We start from the raw sequence: 16,451 nt of genomic DNA, 5'->3' as shown, positions 1-16,451 counted from the left end.
ACAAAAAATGAAAGATCTTGTATAAATGCAAAATACAGCCGCTTGTTTCATGGCCACTTGGCTCGGTTACTCATCTCCGGCTTTCATCAAAATATTTCATTTTCTACCTATTCAGAATAAGATATTAGAACGAAGGAGTTGTAGATCATTTCAATGCTATTATTCTATACTAGGTGAAACCCGTCGAAATCGACGGTTATTTTCAAGGCTTACGCTAATTCATCTAACTGCGATAAATTGAGTGAAATTGTACATATTTTGAGCATTAAGCATTGTTTAAAGATTAATAAGTGTAAAAACAATAATGATAGTTACCAAATATGGTTGATCATTCAATGAATAAAGTATCTCCCATACTGTACGTCATCGGAGTTATTAGTATATTATCTGGTATCTAAACGTTTGGATTAAACTTTAAATAGTATTAAAATCGTATTGGTGGATCTTTTGTAGTTAAACACTTTCGTGATTTCATCAGTGTAATGCAGATTAATCTATTTGAAAAAAATATCTGTTTGTTGGGAAGACACGTTCTAACTTCAAAGGGAGATATCCATTACAGTATAAGTTTGATTTTTCCTTCGTCACGTCGCGTCAGTTCATATCGTACTTCTGTGCTAATGAATAACCCTCTATCATAGTTTTGAGAAATTTTTTGTGGGGTTACTGTTAAAGCTGGAATTCCTTGACATGGGGGATGTCAGTTAGTTGTCTCAGCCATATCAATTACATAAGGTTGTCAATATAATCTCTCTACGGAATGTGAGGTGTAGTGGAATATACTTGAAGTGAAGTTGGCTTTTATTCTTAAACTGTTAGGGGCCTCCTCATTTATATGCGGCTTCATTGACAACAAATAATGCAAATGACATAGCGATGGGACATTTCCAAAAAGCAAAAATACTGTAAATTTGCTGTTACGTAAATATTGACGATTACATGCATTGTTAATCAACGTATCTTATAAAGGATGATGTGATCTAGTTTAAAAGGAATATGACCTTTCTGTCATGACAGTAGCTGCTTAAATATTATTTACTCATTGGGCCATATTTACAGCCAAAATGTTGTGTTATTTTCAATAACATATGGGTAAGTTACATAGATTTTTTTTGCTGCTGATCAGTGCACTTTAAGAATATATATTTTGGAGATAAATTAAATGGTTTTTGTTGCAGAGTAGCGCTAGTAAACATGCACAACCCTTTTCGTTAGTCTAATAACATTCAAAGGCTCTCTAAGAATTCAAGTTCTTATTTGTATAGGTACATATCTATATTATGTTTTCACTAAGCTGAATGAATACATCGAAGTAACCTCTCTGAAAAGTCTGCAGTATATTGCAGTTTTCCAGCTTAATGACTTTATTTATCATGCAAATATTTCTACATAAATATTGTAAAATGTTTTATCCAGTTGCTGTAAACTACTATTTAACAAAATATGGACACGACTCAAACAGGCACCGTGCCCTTCTGCACTTGTAGGCTATTATTTTGTATTGTATTACACAATTTAATATTTTTCCAATTATTGAAAACGTGTATGACAATAATCTCATGAACCTATGATGATCTGTCTAGAACAATATGATAAAAATAAAGACAAAAATGGTGAAAAGGGCAGTCCCTAACCCGTAAAATAGATATAAGGTCAATAGGAAATAATTTTAAGAGTTACTGTGATAAAAGGATTTTCTACTGATTTCGTCATGGTATATATTGCAAAACATAACATGATACAGAAAAAAATAATTTTAAAATCAGAAAATAACATTGCAAATGCTTCTTTTGGACAATTTAGTAACTTCCGTGTCTTGTTTAAAATACAATTTACAAATTAACAGCTGTTTCATTAAAAAGTATTATCCACATGGCCAAAATGTAAACAAATCTGTAGAGGGATCTTTAAAGGCTTCTGGGGCAGAGCCCTAAGGGAATTTACTTCGTTTTTCTTTTGATAACCCATCTACAGACCAAGACCTTTCTTTTGACACCCCTACCAAGTTTCTACGCCCAGCCGTTCTCTCAAATTAGTAGAGACAAAGTTTCCAATTAAATTTGTAGATTCCCCCATATTAATCTTATGGGAGAAAATCCAACTTTGATGGAAGATCCTGCCCAAACTAATAAAGATATCAAAAAATGAAAAACACTTTGCAAAACTACAGATCAGGGCAATTCTTTTGACATTTTAATCATCAAAATCGGTCCAAAAATGAGGGAGGAGTTCTGTTTACAAAAATCGGCTTAGCGTATTATATATATAGATAGATTTTATACAGATCCAGATAAATATTCGAAATATAGTAATTGTAAAACAAATATTACTATAACCTATACAATAATACAATGTAAAACATTTAATATTAAACACTATTCATATTTTGTAAAACAATGCATGTAGGCGAGTTGTACACATTTTGATTGTGAGTGTATACAATTTTACATATTATTTTTAAAGTGTCTCATGTAATCTGATTTGTTATTTCTAAATTTAGTATAAGAAAGCTAACAAAGTAACAACTGAAATTGATCTTTGGTTAGTCAAAATAACGTTTATTTCAGAACAGCTTTTGGTTTGAAAATAAAGTTTCGCGCACATAACCTTTGTGTTCACAAAATATAACTGTGTAGCCTGTATACAGGTATGACAAAAAGGTCTGGAAACGGTTTAATATCTTTTTAACTAAATTTGTTAGGAAATTCAAACCTTTCACATCAACTTATATGTATGAAAACTACTTTTTGCAATCATTGCCATTATTTGACCTTCACCAGGGGACGGCCCACGAGGAGTAGGAACATAATCTTTAATGTAAGCATAGGTTGATATGCACATCATTTTAAAGGTCTGGTTAAGTGGAGTTCATTACCGGAAACCGCGTCAAAAAAGGTTCATCCGTTACAAAATGGCGGCAGTTCAAAGTTCTTGCGGAATATACCTGCAGAGGCCTTAGTATTGGTAAATAATCATAGTCAACATTAGCAGGGAAGTCTGAAACCCGGTTAAATTTGTTTTGATGATTGAATACTATTAGTCTATGAGCTAGTTGACTTTAAAATACAGTTTAAGCTTTCATGCTAATGTTTAATACGAGTATTTGCCCATACTAAGGCCTGTACAGGTATATTTCCCAAGAACTTTGGACAACTGCCATTTTGTAACGGATGAACCTTTTTGGACGCGGTTTCCGGCAATGAACTCCACTTGACTAACTCTTTAAAATGGTGTACATATCAACCTATGCTTACATTAAAGATTATGTACCTACTCCTCATGGGTCGTCCCCTGGTAGAGGTAAAAAAATTACAATGCTTGGAAAAAGTAGTTTTCATACACGTAAGTTGATGTGAAAGGTTTGAATTTTCTAACGGATTTAGTTAAAAAGATATTAAACCGTTTCCAGACTTTTTGTCACCCTGTATTTAAACAATATAACTTGTACACAACCATCTTGTAGCCATATATTTGTAACCGAATAAATTTATAGTTTAACCAATAAAGATAGAATATAAATACAGCTTTTCGGTTTACAGGGCAAACTGAAAAAAAAAAACGATTTAAAAGTACCAAAGCGATTAAAACTGTCATTATCAATTACCTATTTGTCGAATAGCATGAGATGATCTGTGTAGCTTTTTTGGTTACTAAGAGCAGCTCTTTTATCAGGCGCGAGACTTTATTAGCCTGAAAGTCTAATAATTGAGGACGGATGGGACAGTTGGGAATTGTAATAAAGATACTGGATTGTCTTTGGATTTCTCCTTTTCTAAATGAAACGGCGAGTACTTATGTTTTATGAGCAAAAATATAAAGACATACATATATATATATATAATTGAGTTTGAAAAAAACCTGTACACTAAAATCGCATTTTACTGTAGAATCAATACCTTTATTTATATTTATACCTACACACTATCTAATGAGGAATCCGGAACTGCACAATATTTTGCGGCTGTTTTTGTCTATCAATACATTGAATTGGAAACAACATAACATTTTTTTAATACTAGATTGTATGCAATAGACACAAGTCACAAATTTGAATTCAGCCTATCTTAAAAAATACCTTTAAATACACCAATTATTTGGAAGAATCATCTCTCCAAATAGACTCCCATACTGTAATTTGTATTTATATACGATAGCACTTACGTTGTACAAATCATTATCTTTATTATTCTATTTTCAATGCAAATATAACAAAATAAGCTTAAACATGCAATTTTTAAGAAATCCGGGTAAGAGTATACTATATTAATAGCAGGTCGTAAGCTATCTTAGCTGCAAGGGTCGACAATATCTGCGGAGGTTTATCTGAGGCCAGTCTGGTCAATTAATATCATTTTTACAAACAGAATTGTTCTCGAATTATCTATGTTGAGTATTTTTCCGTAACCTTGAATATACATTTTAATCCGTCATGAATTGCCAACCTTAATAAGATATAAAAAAAAAAAATACCTTCAGCTGACCTTACCTGGGCGTACAGTACATCGATCTTGCATTGCTTCCTTCTTGTTGTCAACATTCTCTTTGTTGTTTCATTTTGTATACCTTAAAACGCCCAACGTTTTATAAATTTGCAAATTATTTTATTGTAGTTTTTTTTTATCACATAGCTTATGTTAATAATTTAAATAATTACCTTGATCATTGTACTGTTTTATTATTGATATTCTGGTATCACCCAATTCTTTTTTTACTATGGCATAACGTGTGTTCGTCAAAATATTTGTTTTTAAGACATTCAAGAAAGAAAATTTTACACGGCTGCCATTTTACCAATATAAGTCTTATCCTTTGTGTTTAGGTTCTATTTGTGTTCCACAAGCTAAAAACGTGAAGATCTATAAAAGTTGGCTGTATATTATGAGGTAATCATGGTAGTAAGCTTTTTAACATTATTGACATTTGCCGAGTTAGCGCTAACGTTTAAGTTGGCAAAACTGAATAGAGAGAGAGAGAGGGTTAAATACGCACATGCAGATCATGTTTATCTGGATGCAAATACATTACAACATTATCAAAGGGAATATTCGTAAAACACGCGTATAAGGACTTATAAATACAAAATTAAGCTCACATAATGTCTAACTATGAATTAAAAGGCAAATTAATTTCCGCTAAAGTCTTACAGTGTTTATAAACCCTGATGACATTTTGTTGAGTTGTCATGTATAAATTTTATGAAGAATGTTTATACTATTACTTTAACATTTTGTATTGTTTATAGGGATAATATGCTTGTAAGATTCAATAATTTATTTTATGGTTCACATTGGCTAGTGAATCTGGGACTAAATTAACAGTGAAGTTTTCTTTTTACTTTTTGCAGAAGTATATATTTCAGTTTTGACCTTTTCAATCAATAGAATATGCAGACCTTTTTCCAAAAGTTAACATTTTAAGTAGATAAAATTGTGGAGCCTGTATAATTAGAATGTTCAATGGTTTAAAGGTGTAAGGCATAAATGTGGTCAAATACTTAAAAGCTGCTAAAGTAAATCGGAATTTCAGTTACAACATATAAAACTGATACAAGTGGAATTATAATAGACATTTTTCATTATATTTCACAGAATATCAAATAATTTATAACAAACACTGACTTGCAAAATGGATTTAAGATGCAACCTTTGAAATATCTTTCACAACTCAAAGTGCTTAGACTACTAGAACAATCTGAGTTATGCGATCAGAGAAAAAATATTTTTTAACACACTATGACATTTTTAGTAAGTTAATTGGTGGCTAAAAGTTACGGCCATGCCAGCTCATTTGGGGACTGAGCAGGTTTTTACATCCATAGGGCCGCAAAATCAGCTGCAAACTTACTTTTTTAACACATGAATGCATATTAAATACACAATCCGTATCCATAGCACTATCATTATTTTATTGTTACCGCTGCCTAGCAACTATCTATTATTATTTTTGCTGATTCCTCAAATTATTTCTTCATATGTATCCTTCATATGTTCTTCATAGGTATCCTTAAAGTTGTAGTTGTGTAGACTATCAGTGTTCATTATTATTGTGGTGAATAGTGGTAATAGGGTTTAGTGAGGTGAAAAATAGTGTTCGTACCACTAACCGGAATGGTTTTGCAGCTCAAAAATATCTCGAGCCGGCAAAATCTAATTTTCGGCCCTAGGTACGCAATATACTATTAAGATAGTTAAAAGTGTCCGTTTATAAAGCCCAGCCTTGAAATGTGGGTTGAATTTACTTTAGTTTGTGTAAAACACATGTTTATATTGATCGTATGAACACTTTTGTTTCCTTAGTCTATGATTATACGTAATACAATTTGAGTTATGTCAAAAACTTGCTGCAAACACTTCACTTCTTTACCGAAACCTGGTAAATGATGAATATGCATTTTTCCCAAGAATTTTAAACTAGCCCAGTTATACTTATATATATTATTGTTAATTATTTCCTAATATGGTGTGAAAAGAATAATGAAACCCGTTGAAATACTATTTATTTTGCAAATATAAGTACAAACACAATTTGATGTGTGTTCTGATTTATAATATCGGTTTGGATCTTAATAGATAACACTTTTATTTTAAGTACACCATCATTTATTAAAACATTAGGAGAAAATATTTGAAGATTATCATGCAAAAATAAAACAAAGGAAATCTTGTGGTATCAAATTTTTTGATTTACTCTTGCCTTTGAAGCAGAGAGAGACATATTTGTAAAATGTTATAGATGACTTTTTATATAAGGGAAATAAATGGTATCAGCAATCTGACACATACTTTCTCCCATTAGCTTGTCAACAACCTTTATCATGGGTAGGCGTTACCTATGATATTTCATAGGAACAATCACAAAAGCTGCAATAACTTTTAAACAGTAAATTTTACAGCAATAGTGAGTAGCACTATACTGTTAAGAACTATAATGACCATAACATACTAAATTTAATCAAAACCAGCGTTTTTTTCAAAAATTTGATTTTCCGCTATTTTATGGGGTTTTAATAGAAAAATAACATAAGCTACGATAACTTTTGAACCATAGTTTTTACAGCAATAGGAGTTAATACCATTTTCTTCAGAATCTAAAGTTTTATCAAAAATTGTTCGGGCAGTTTTTTTGAAAATCTGATTTTTCCGTTATTTTATGGGTTTTCATGAGAAAATCCCCATTAAAAATCACAATTTAAAAAAAGTGAAAATGAACGCCTGGATATACCATGGATTAGAACCTACACAAAAAAAATAATCAAAATCGGATCTCAGGTGTGGTATGTAGCTCTGTACACATCCACACACACAGACATCACTTCGAAAATCACTTTTTTGGGTTCCTAAAACGGATATATTCACTCAAAAGTCAAGTTCGAAAATTGTGACAAAAACTATACTTTCTCCATACACTATTTATAGGGGGATAAAGTAAAAATATTACAGTTGTTGAAGTAGTTTCTTATCCGGCGTATTTCAAAATAGATGAGTTTCGTTGTATGATAGCATTCTTACATAACCACCTTTTGGTTTACCATTCATTCAACCATAAATTAACACTTTACACGTACATTTATAATGAAACATTATATAAACAGTAATTATAATTACCTAAATTGTAATATCAATCTATGAGTCCCGGGATCGGTTAACACCAGTTCTCGAATCTAAAATAACGATTTGTGTGGGAAGTAACATCTGGTTGGCCGTATATGCTTTATCTGCTTTATCTGCCCCCAAACTACTTTCTTAACATTGCATTCCTTTGACGACAATTATATTGAGCCGTATTAATAAAAAGAAGGATATGCTCAAAAGGAAAAGGTATGAAGCAAAAGCATTTGCTTCTAGTAAAAGGTAAAAGTAAAAGCATATCCTTCAAACCGTATTAATAATGATTACCTTTTACTTCGGAGCAAATCCTTCTGCTCGGAAGTAAATGGTTCTTTAGGAAAATCACATGTTACACGTCTGATCCTGTCTACTTTTGTCTACTGATATCCCTCGAAGGCTGTGCCAACTCCGTGTAATGGTTTTGCATCCGGCTTTGAATTGAATCATAGAAACCAAATTATAAAATCTAGAGTGTGTGGGCCGGAATTTTACCCCCAGAATCTTAACCCCTTTCTAGACATAGAATTTGGTTGATGATAATGGTCAGTCGGGTTGAATTTGTTTATAGAAATCATCATATTATATGCTTTGTAGATAGCATGCAGTACTGTATAACCACAGGTACCCTCGCCGCAGCTGCAGACTAAATAAATTTCCTTTCCTGCCTGGATTTCTTCTAAAATATTCCCTGAAAATTGTCAGATTTATTTCCTATTTAAATAATATTAATTTTAATGAGTACCTAAGTTTGATGATTCAAGGAAGGTGTTGAGGTGTGTTTTTATTGAAATTTTGATAGCTTAGTAGGATGTAAACAAAATGATCCCGCCACAGCAAAACTGCAGACTAAGTAAATTTCCATTTGCGTGATTGGATTTACACTAAAATGTCTCCAATATCACATTCATTCCCTATTTATATAGCTTTAGTTTAACTGAGTACTTAGGTTTACTGCTACAGGGAGGGTAAAAAGGTGTTTTTTTGTAAAATGTAATAGTTTAGTATGAAATGAATGGAAATTTAATCAAAAAAGGCTCATAAACAAGAAAACTACAACAGTTTAAACATTTCTCCATAAAAATAACATGGAAATTTTTAATCTACAGTTTTTTTTTTAATTTTCTCCGTAGCCATTAGGCGCATAATATCGCTTCGATATACTAAATTAATAGTTTTTTTAAACTCTACAAAATGGCTTTGAAAGAAGTTGCTAAATTCTATGTTTTTAGGGTAAAAAATGTGAAAATCCAATTACCCCATAAAACCGCTCATAAACCCCCGTTTCCATATACTATTATGCTGATTCGCGAATCCCTTAGAATAAACGTAGGTTTACACGTTTGCAACAAGAATCAAAATCGGATCACCTTTGCTCGAGTTATCGTGCTAAACATATATATGAATTTGAACGGAGGAGGTTTTTGGCCTCTGGGGACCTGAAAACGGAAAAGTAAATGGGTCATGGGTCTAGGTCTTACCATGAGACATACAGAATAGCTTTTTCCCTATTTAGGAAATTCACTAAAATTTAGCACCACACTGTAAAACCACCACACACCTTTTACTTAAACGTATAATCTGCTACTGATCAGATGCATCATTTTTGAAGGATTTACTTCAAAGAAAAAGTAAATGGTCAGTTTTATTAATAACCATTTACTTAAGTCATGAGCAAAACCTCAACTTTCTATAGATTACCTTTTCCTTGTAAAGTAAAAGGTTTTGCTTGAGTTTTTATTAATACAGATAGAAGGATTTCCTTGAATTTTCGCAAGTAAAAGGTTTACCTCTTCTTTATTAATACGGCTCATTGTGTTTGGATTGTTTTTATTATACAAGTTTTCTTTTAACTGTGACTCAAAGCCATACACATCAAAGCAGAGACGTCGTAAAAAACACTCCGGTTCTAAAATCTGCCCCACGATATATTTTTGAATTGATACTCATTAATCCTAAAGCTATTAATAGGGAATACATTTGCTATTTTAAAGGAAATATGTCGATGAAAATATAATAAGCCAAGTGGAAGTTCACGTAGTCTGCAGGTTTCCTGTGGCGGGATATTAACATATGTATTTAATCAAAACCTTTAATGACCTTTAATGGTACCTTTAATGACAATTCAACATAACAATAATACAACAAGAATACTTCGTACAATAATATTTCAATCAGTTGCATCAGTAGCAAGGTATAGAACGAATAACAAGTCCCCAGCCGAGTTTTTGTGCCATTAGAGTCTCGGGGTCGGCAGATAGTGCGATAGCAGCGCCAATATATACCCCAGCGGTCGTCTACAGAGTCACTGTTCACCATGAAGTTTACAGCCCTGCTTCTGTGTGGATTGGCACTCGCCGCGGCCGGCCCTCAAGGCCAGCAAGGTAACCTAAATACCATAACATACTATAGCTTATAAACTAAACATTGTTGTGATTATTCAAATTGCTAACAGTACCAAGAAATTAAAAGCTTGATAGTTTTTGCATGGTCAGTCAACTTGTTAAAACTATTTTCATTTTAGAATATTGATTTATATTAAATAAATTAGTGTTCTTAACCTGAGAATTTTTGTAAATAGTCTACATCACTCTCTTTTAACTTGCACCATGTTTATTTAGAAATAAACTTTAACTTTAGTGTATTAGGTTAGTACGAAATGGAACGTTTTTCAAAAACATCCCAAAACTAAACGAATACGTTCTTATAATAACAGTTTGCTTTCTATGAAGCCTATTTTTTTCGTTCAGTTTGAAACTACAAACTGAATTATGATTTTTATTCTTTTATTAACTGATAAATAATAAATATGCTTGCTTTTGTAATTACTAGAGTTATATAGAGTAATTGAACAGATTAAAGCTTTAATTAGTAAATAGATAAAAGCTATATAGAGACCCAGAGGTTTTATTACAAAATATTTTTCTACTTTATTATTAGGACAAGCTATAAACATGTTTTATAAAGTTTAAAAACTAATATGTTTATTATGATTTCTACTATTACTATTACTAAACTATTACAATAAAGTAGAGTACCTAAACATATTTTTAAACAATCGTTCTAATTAGACATTATTGAATTTTATTATCATGCGAGAAATAAAAAAGTAACCTTTATTTTAATCTTACCGATTTAACTAACCACAGTATTACAGAATCGGGGTTTGTTTTACTTTGGTTATCTGTCAAAAATTAATATATTTGGAAAAGTTATATTATAAAATGTTTGAAGTAATTTTACATTGGCTACAGGTAGGTATGTATTTCTGTATTCTGATACTGTACTCAAACTTAATAAACAATAAACACCTTTTCAGGCAACCAAAGCTTCAACGAGAAGCAGCAGAACCTGCTGAAGTTGTTCGTGAATGTACAACAGCCCAACTACAACCAGGACCAGCAGCAGATCGGCAACAACTTCAACTTCAACAACCAGAACTTCAACGTGAGTAACATATAAAATACATGTAACTTAACAACTGTACATTTTTAAAGCATACAGATGAAATAAATGCCAATTTGTATTTGGTATTTTTAATTATTTTGGCAAACAATATTTTGCCAATCCTTATATATAATACGTAAAGGCGATTTCTACGAAACAATACTCCTCCGTTAATAATGGACGGATTTTTACAAACGATGTGTCAAAATTAAGTATTTGTTGTGTTGAAACCCTCTTTCACCAATTCCTGTAATAAAAGCCATCGGGCTTTGCTCCACAGGCCATCAAAATCCCAATGTATTTCTTATGAAAAAATGATTTTGTTTACTTAAACAGTCGAATAATTTGTATTAATTACAGCTCTTCTTAGTAAACACATGATACGCACAAGAGCGTTCGTTTTCTGTTTCGATAACTGGAATGGAGTGATTGAATACATTATCTTTGAGTTTACTCTCTTAAGTCATCGGGAATAATTATGACTGTTATTCGTTTTGAAATAACACCTGTAATACTTTGCAATTGCTCGAATCCGATCAACAGCTGCACTAGTAATATATATTAAAGATAGACGAAAGGCGAAACAAAATTTAAATTTATTATAAAACCTAAATAGTTTAAATAAGTAGAACCATACCACATCTGAAAATGATATAGAATATCATTATTAATAGTCAAAGATAATATCCATTATTTCACACGATTAAAATGCACAATTTGAATAAACTTCATACTTAAGGTGTTTCTGTTTGTCAGTCAAAGTACTTTCAAGTTCAGTGTTAATAATTTGCCATATTACAAATAGACTATAAACTATGTACGAGATATTGTTGTAATAATATAATATGAAGTGTTTTTAAATAACCAAATATACTATATTGTACTACTTGGTCGCTGATTTAATGTCATAATTCGTTTTCCAGAACGCCAACGCCGTAAAGCAGTTCCAGAACGCATACCAGCAGGGTCTGTTGCCCCGTGGACAAGTGTTCAACTACAACAACCCCAACCAGCTCCAACAGGCCATCCAGCTGTTCGACGTGTTCTACTTCGCCAAGGACTTTGACACCTTCTACCAGGCCGCTTGCTGGGCCCGTGACCGCGTCAACGAGGGACAGTTCGTCTACGCTCTGAGCGTCGCCATCGTCAAGCGTCAAGACACCCAGGGCGTCGTCCTGCCTCCCCAGTCCGAGGTCTACCCCAACCTGTACGTCAACGCTCAGGCCATCCAGCAGGCCCAGAACAACAAGCAGCAAGGCCAGAAGCAAGCCGTCTTCCAGTCCAACAACACCAACAACTACGTCCAGAACCAACAGCAGAAGCAACAACAGCATCAACAACAGCAACAACAGCAGCAGCAGGGTAACCAGAACCAGTACCAGCAGCTGTTCAACAACCAGTACCAGAACAACCAGAACTACGACAACGAGAACCTGGCTAACCAGTACCAGAACCAGCAGCAGCAGAACCAGGAGGCTCGCGTCGCCTACTTCAGCGAGGACATCAACCTGAACCAGCAGTTCGCCAACCAGCAGATCTTCAACCCCACCTGGTTCAACCAGCAGAAGTACAACCAGAAGAACCAGAACGCCAACCAAGGCGAGAACTTCTTCTACTACCTGCAACAGGTTCTGGCTCGTTACAACCTTGAGAGGTACGCCAACAACTTGCCCAACGTGCAGCCCTTCCAGTTCAACCAGAACGTTCAGCCCGGCTACAACCCCCAGCTGCAGTACCACAACGGTCAGGCCGTGCCCGCCCGTCCCAACAACGTCAACATCAACAACGCCAACAACAACTACCTGCAACAACTGCAGAACATTGACAGGCGCATTGCCGACGCTGTTGACAGCCAGCAGGTCAAGAACGTAAGTAATAGTATTATTATTTATAGTTAATTAATAATTCATTAATAATAACCCAAGTAAAGCTGCATTATGTTAAAATTATAATTATGAGTTAATGTTTGTAATGAAAAGGACTTAAAGATATTTAGTAGCTTCTTGGCTTAATTAGTAGCTTGTAATGTTGAATACAATAAGAATTGATTGTACAGATACCTCATGCCACTTTTAATTAATTTATACACAATTTATATTTTTTTAAAGGTTTTGTTATTTGTTAATTATTAATATTATTGCTTTCATATCTTGGACACACTGTAGTAATAAAAAATAATTCTCTTCGAATCAATTCAACAACCATTTATTTCTTGACAGGACCAGGGAACCAAGCAAGCTCTGAACGCCGAGAACGGAGTCGCTGTTCTGGGTAACATTGTGCAAGCCAACGAGAACTCTGTCAACAACCAGTACTACGCTGCCAACAACGGCTTCTACGGTTACTTCGATGTCTTCAGGAAGGTGGTTGGCAGCATCGTCGACCCCAACAACCAGTACCAGGCCGCCCCCGGAGCTATCGAGACCAACTCCGCTGCCCTGAGGGACCCCGTCTTCTACCAGGTCATCGCCCGCGTCGTCAACTACTTCCAGAACTTCAAGAACCAACTGAAGCCCTACAACAAGGAGCAGGTCAACTTTGACGGTGTTCAAGTTCAGTCTGTGAACGTTGACAAGCTGGTCACTTACTTCGACAACAACGAGGTGGACCTTTACAACGCCATCAACTACCAGCAGGGAGAGCAGGCCGAGAACTACCAGTACAAGGCCCAGCAACAGCAGCTCAACAACAAGCCCTTCAACTACCAGATCCAGGTCAACAGCCAGCAGGAAGCCGACGCCATCGTGCGAGTCTTCATCGGACCCCAGTACGACGCCCAAGGCAACCAGTACACTCTGGAGCAGGCTAGGCAGAACTTTGTCGAGATTGACCGTTTCGTCACCAAGCGTAAGTATTCATAAATATTGTTGGCCTCTATTTTGTTTCATAACACACATTTAATAAAAAAAGTGATAAAGATGTGCTTTCACCTAAATTTTAAGGAAAATAATAGTACAAAGTCAGTTTTAGATTTTAATTATAAAATTAAATAAAAATTGAAAATATGCATTTTATTGAATTACTATGCTGAAACTTTTAACATTTTCTATATTAGTTATTATGGTCCTTGAAGTGGATCTTCTCTCATTTTAATATACTATCTGCTCTAGATTACAAAACGTAATAAACTCTTATGCGCTAGATACTATGTTATTATTGGATGTGCATATGTCTAACATTTTGTCGTTTGTCACAACAGTCCAGAACGGCCAGAACCAGATCCAGCGCAACTCCCAGCAGTCCACCAGGTTCGTCCAGCAGCAGCCCAACACTCGTGCCATCTTCAACCAGGCTCAGCAAGGTAACCTGAACTACAACCAGACTCAACAGCAGCAGCAGCAATATACTCTGCCTCAGAACCTGATCCTGCCCAAGGGCTCCCAGAACGGCCAGCAGTACGTGTTCGTGGTCGCTGTCAACCAGTACCAGCCCAACAACAACAACAACAACCAGAACAACCAGGACAACAACCAGAACCAGAACAACGACAACCGTCCTCAGGGCTTCCCCTTCGACCGTCAAGTCCAGGCCAACACCTTCCAGCAGGCCAAGAACGTCTTCTTCCAGACTGTCACCGTCTACAACAAGAACAACAACAACAACAACAACAACAACAACCAGAACTGAACACTGAACAGTATCATCTACATTGTGTAATCATGAAAAAAATTGTATCATACATAATCTAATAAGTGTGGAAGAAAATAAATTTCCCATTTCATACAGATATTGTATTCTTTACTTGCCACTTTACAGAACGAATTAATGATTTTAAATTCAATTTTGTGTTAGCCATTATCATGACTTCGGTAATAATAATTTAGTAACTTCAATTTGGTTGATAGCACCTTTGACTATCGATATACCGACAGAACTAGCTTCAATGTATTTGTACTTACATAAATTTATATCGACAAAAAATAAGAAGTATTAATAAGGTTTTTTTTAAAATTCTCAGGAAAATGTCCTGAACAAGGGCTTACATTTGGATTTAGATTTCATAGCAAAAATAGGCCAATTAATTGTCGTATCTTTACAGTAAATACCACAGTTAACAACAAGACATAACCTCCTATTTGTCATACGGATTTGTCCTTCATGCTTTTGTTTCAGTAATGCTTTCTTTTTACATTTGTATGTACCTTTCAAAATTACATCCTGAGATTACTTGTTGCTAGACACAATAATAAACCAGAAAAACATATTTTTCACTACCTACATACTACGTAAATATTTTTTGCTTTCTCTAAAAACTGAGATATGTGTTTAATGATCAATCTATTTTTAAATACATGATATCATTACTATTTTTAAAGTTGATAACACAAGGTAAATATGCAACTATAATATTTTCTCTAATGACAAATCACTTTTAATTAATTTGAACTCAAATTGAATATACCTTTGAACCGGAAAACCAAGAAAAATAGTTATTGTTAAAAACAACTATATATCGATAGGAATGATATTAAAATATGCTAGAGAGTGCAGACATACTCGTAATGATTTAGGTAAAAATCTGTTTTTTTTTATGAAAATCCACCGTGAACATTTTATCGATAGACACTACTCAATAATACTCAAGGAGACAAATATGTACATTAGTGGTATCAGGAAGTGTACAATGTATCAATATTGAATGCATCAATATCCTATCTAGTCCACACCACTATTACAATATACCATATACATACAACATACAATATACCAAGATAGTGTATACCTACACTATTTTGTAAATCTACAAAATAGGTATGTGTAAAATAACTGGAATGCCAGTTATTTTAATGATTTTCTTTGTGTCTATAAAATCCATTAATTTTCAATCTGGCTATTTGTATATAGAAATGATCAAAAGAGATCGTAATTTGTCTTAATATGCAATCCCCCTTAACCGATTTCTCAAAACATGTAAATGTATTGAACTTGTTAATTTATTGATCAAAGTCCATCTAGTAGACCAAAATGTAAAAGAATCTCTTGTAAAAATAAAACAAGGTTAAATACAGAGTAGAGTAAAGTTAGAACGATATAATACTGTATTGAAATACATTACAAATGAGAACACCAACGAAACGTGCAATATAAATTCAAATAAAAAAACTTACATTTACCAGAAAAGGTTGACTGTATGGTAATAGTTAAATTTGTTAAGTATTATCCCCTTGGTCATAATAACGTCGATGGAAATGAACCTATCAGACAATAAATAAACAGTGGTTTACTGAGTCCAATATATTGTATGATTTATATTATAAATAAGAAACTTTTGTATGGAACCAGTAAAGAGTGAATATCCAAATTTAATTTGATTGAAGCTATGAGAAATTTTGAATACTAGTTTTTATCTTTGCTCGATTAATTATAGTTAAAATATGAATTCGTCTAATTGCAGTCTTG

The 16,451-nt window shown here is 33.7% G+C and overlaps 1 protein-coding gene across 1 annotated transcript; it reads left to right on the top strand.

The window, feature by feature from the left end:
• The first annotated feature begins 9,902 nt into the window (after positions 1-9,902).
• On the top strand, positions 9,903-14,778 carry LOC128991747 (hexamerin-like). Its single transcript, XM_054414915.1, has 5 exons — positions 9,903-9,988; positions 10,924-11,051; positions 11,975-12,919; positions 13,271-13,898; positions 14,251-14,778. The coding sequence occupies exons 1-5, from the start codon at positions 9,922-9,924 to the stop codon at positions 14,676-14,678; spliced, it is 2,196 nt and encodes a 731-aa protein (XP_054270890.1). The 5' UTR covers positions 9,903-9,921; the 3' UTR covers positions 14,679-14,778.
• The last annotated feature ends 1,673 nt before the right edge of the window (positions 14,779-16,451 follow it).

This window comes from Macrosteles quadrilineatus, unplaced genomic scaffold (assembly GCF_028750875.1).
Source record: "Macrosteles quadrilineatus isolate MER2022 unplaced genomic scaffold, UCM_ALF_1.0 Scaffold_4__1_contigs__length_99947679, whole genome shotgun sequence".
NCBI lineage: Eukaryota > Metazoa > Arthropoda > Insecta > Hemiptera > Cicadellidae > Macrosteles > Macrosteles quadrilineatus.
Note: the sequence above shows the minus strand (reverse complement) of the source record. Positions and strands in the feature narration are given on the sequence as shown.

What these genes read in the sequence shown, in the direction of transcription:
- LOC128991747 (XM_054414915.1), top strand. Translation starts at nt 9,922, where the DNA reads ATGAAGTTTACAGCCCTGCTTCTGTGTGGATTGGCACTCGCCGCGGCC. An exon ending in CGGCCCTCAAGGCCAGCAAG is followed by an intron (nt 9,989 to 10,923) that starts GTAACCTAAATA and finishes ACACCTTTTCAG; the next exon opens with GCAACCAAAGCTTCAACGAG. An exon ending in TGACCGTTTCGTCACCAAGC is followed by an intron (nt 13,899 to 14,250) that starts GTAAGTATTCAT and finishes TTGTCACAACAG; the next exon opens with TCCAGAACGGCCAGAACCAG.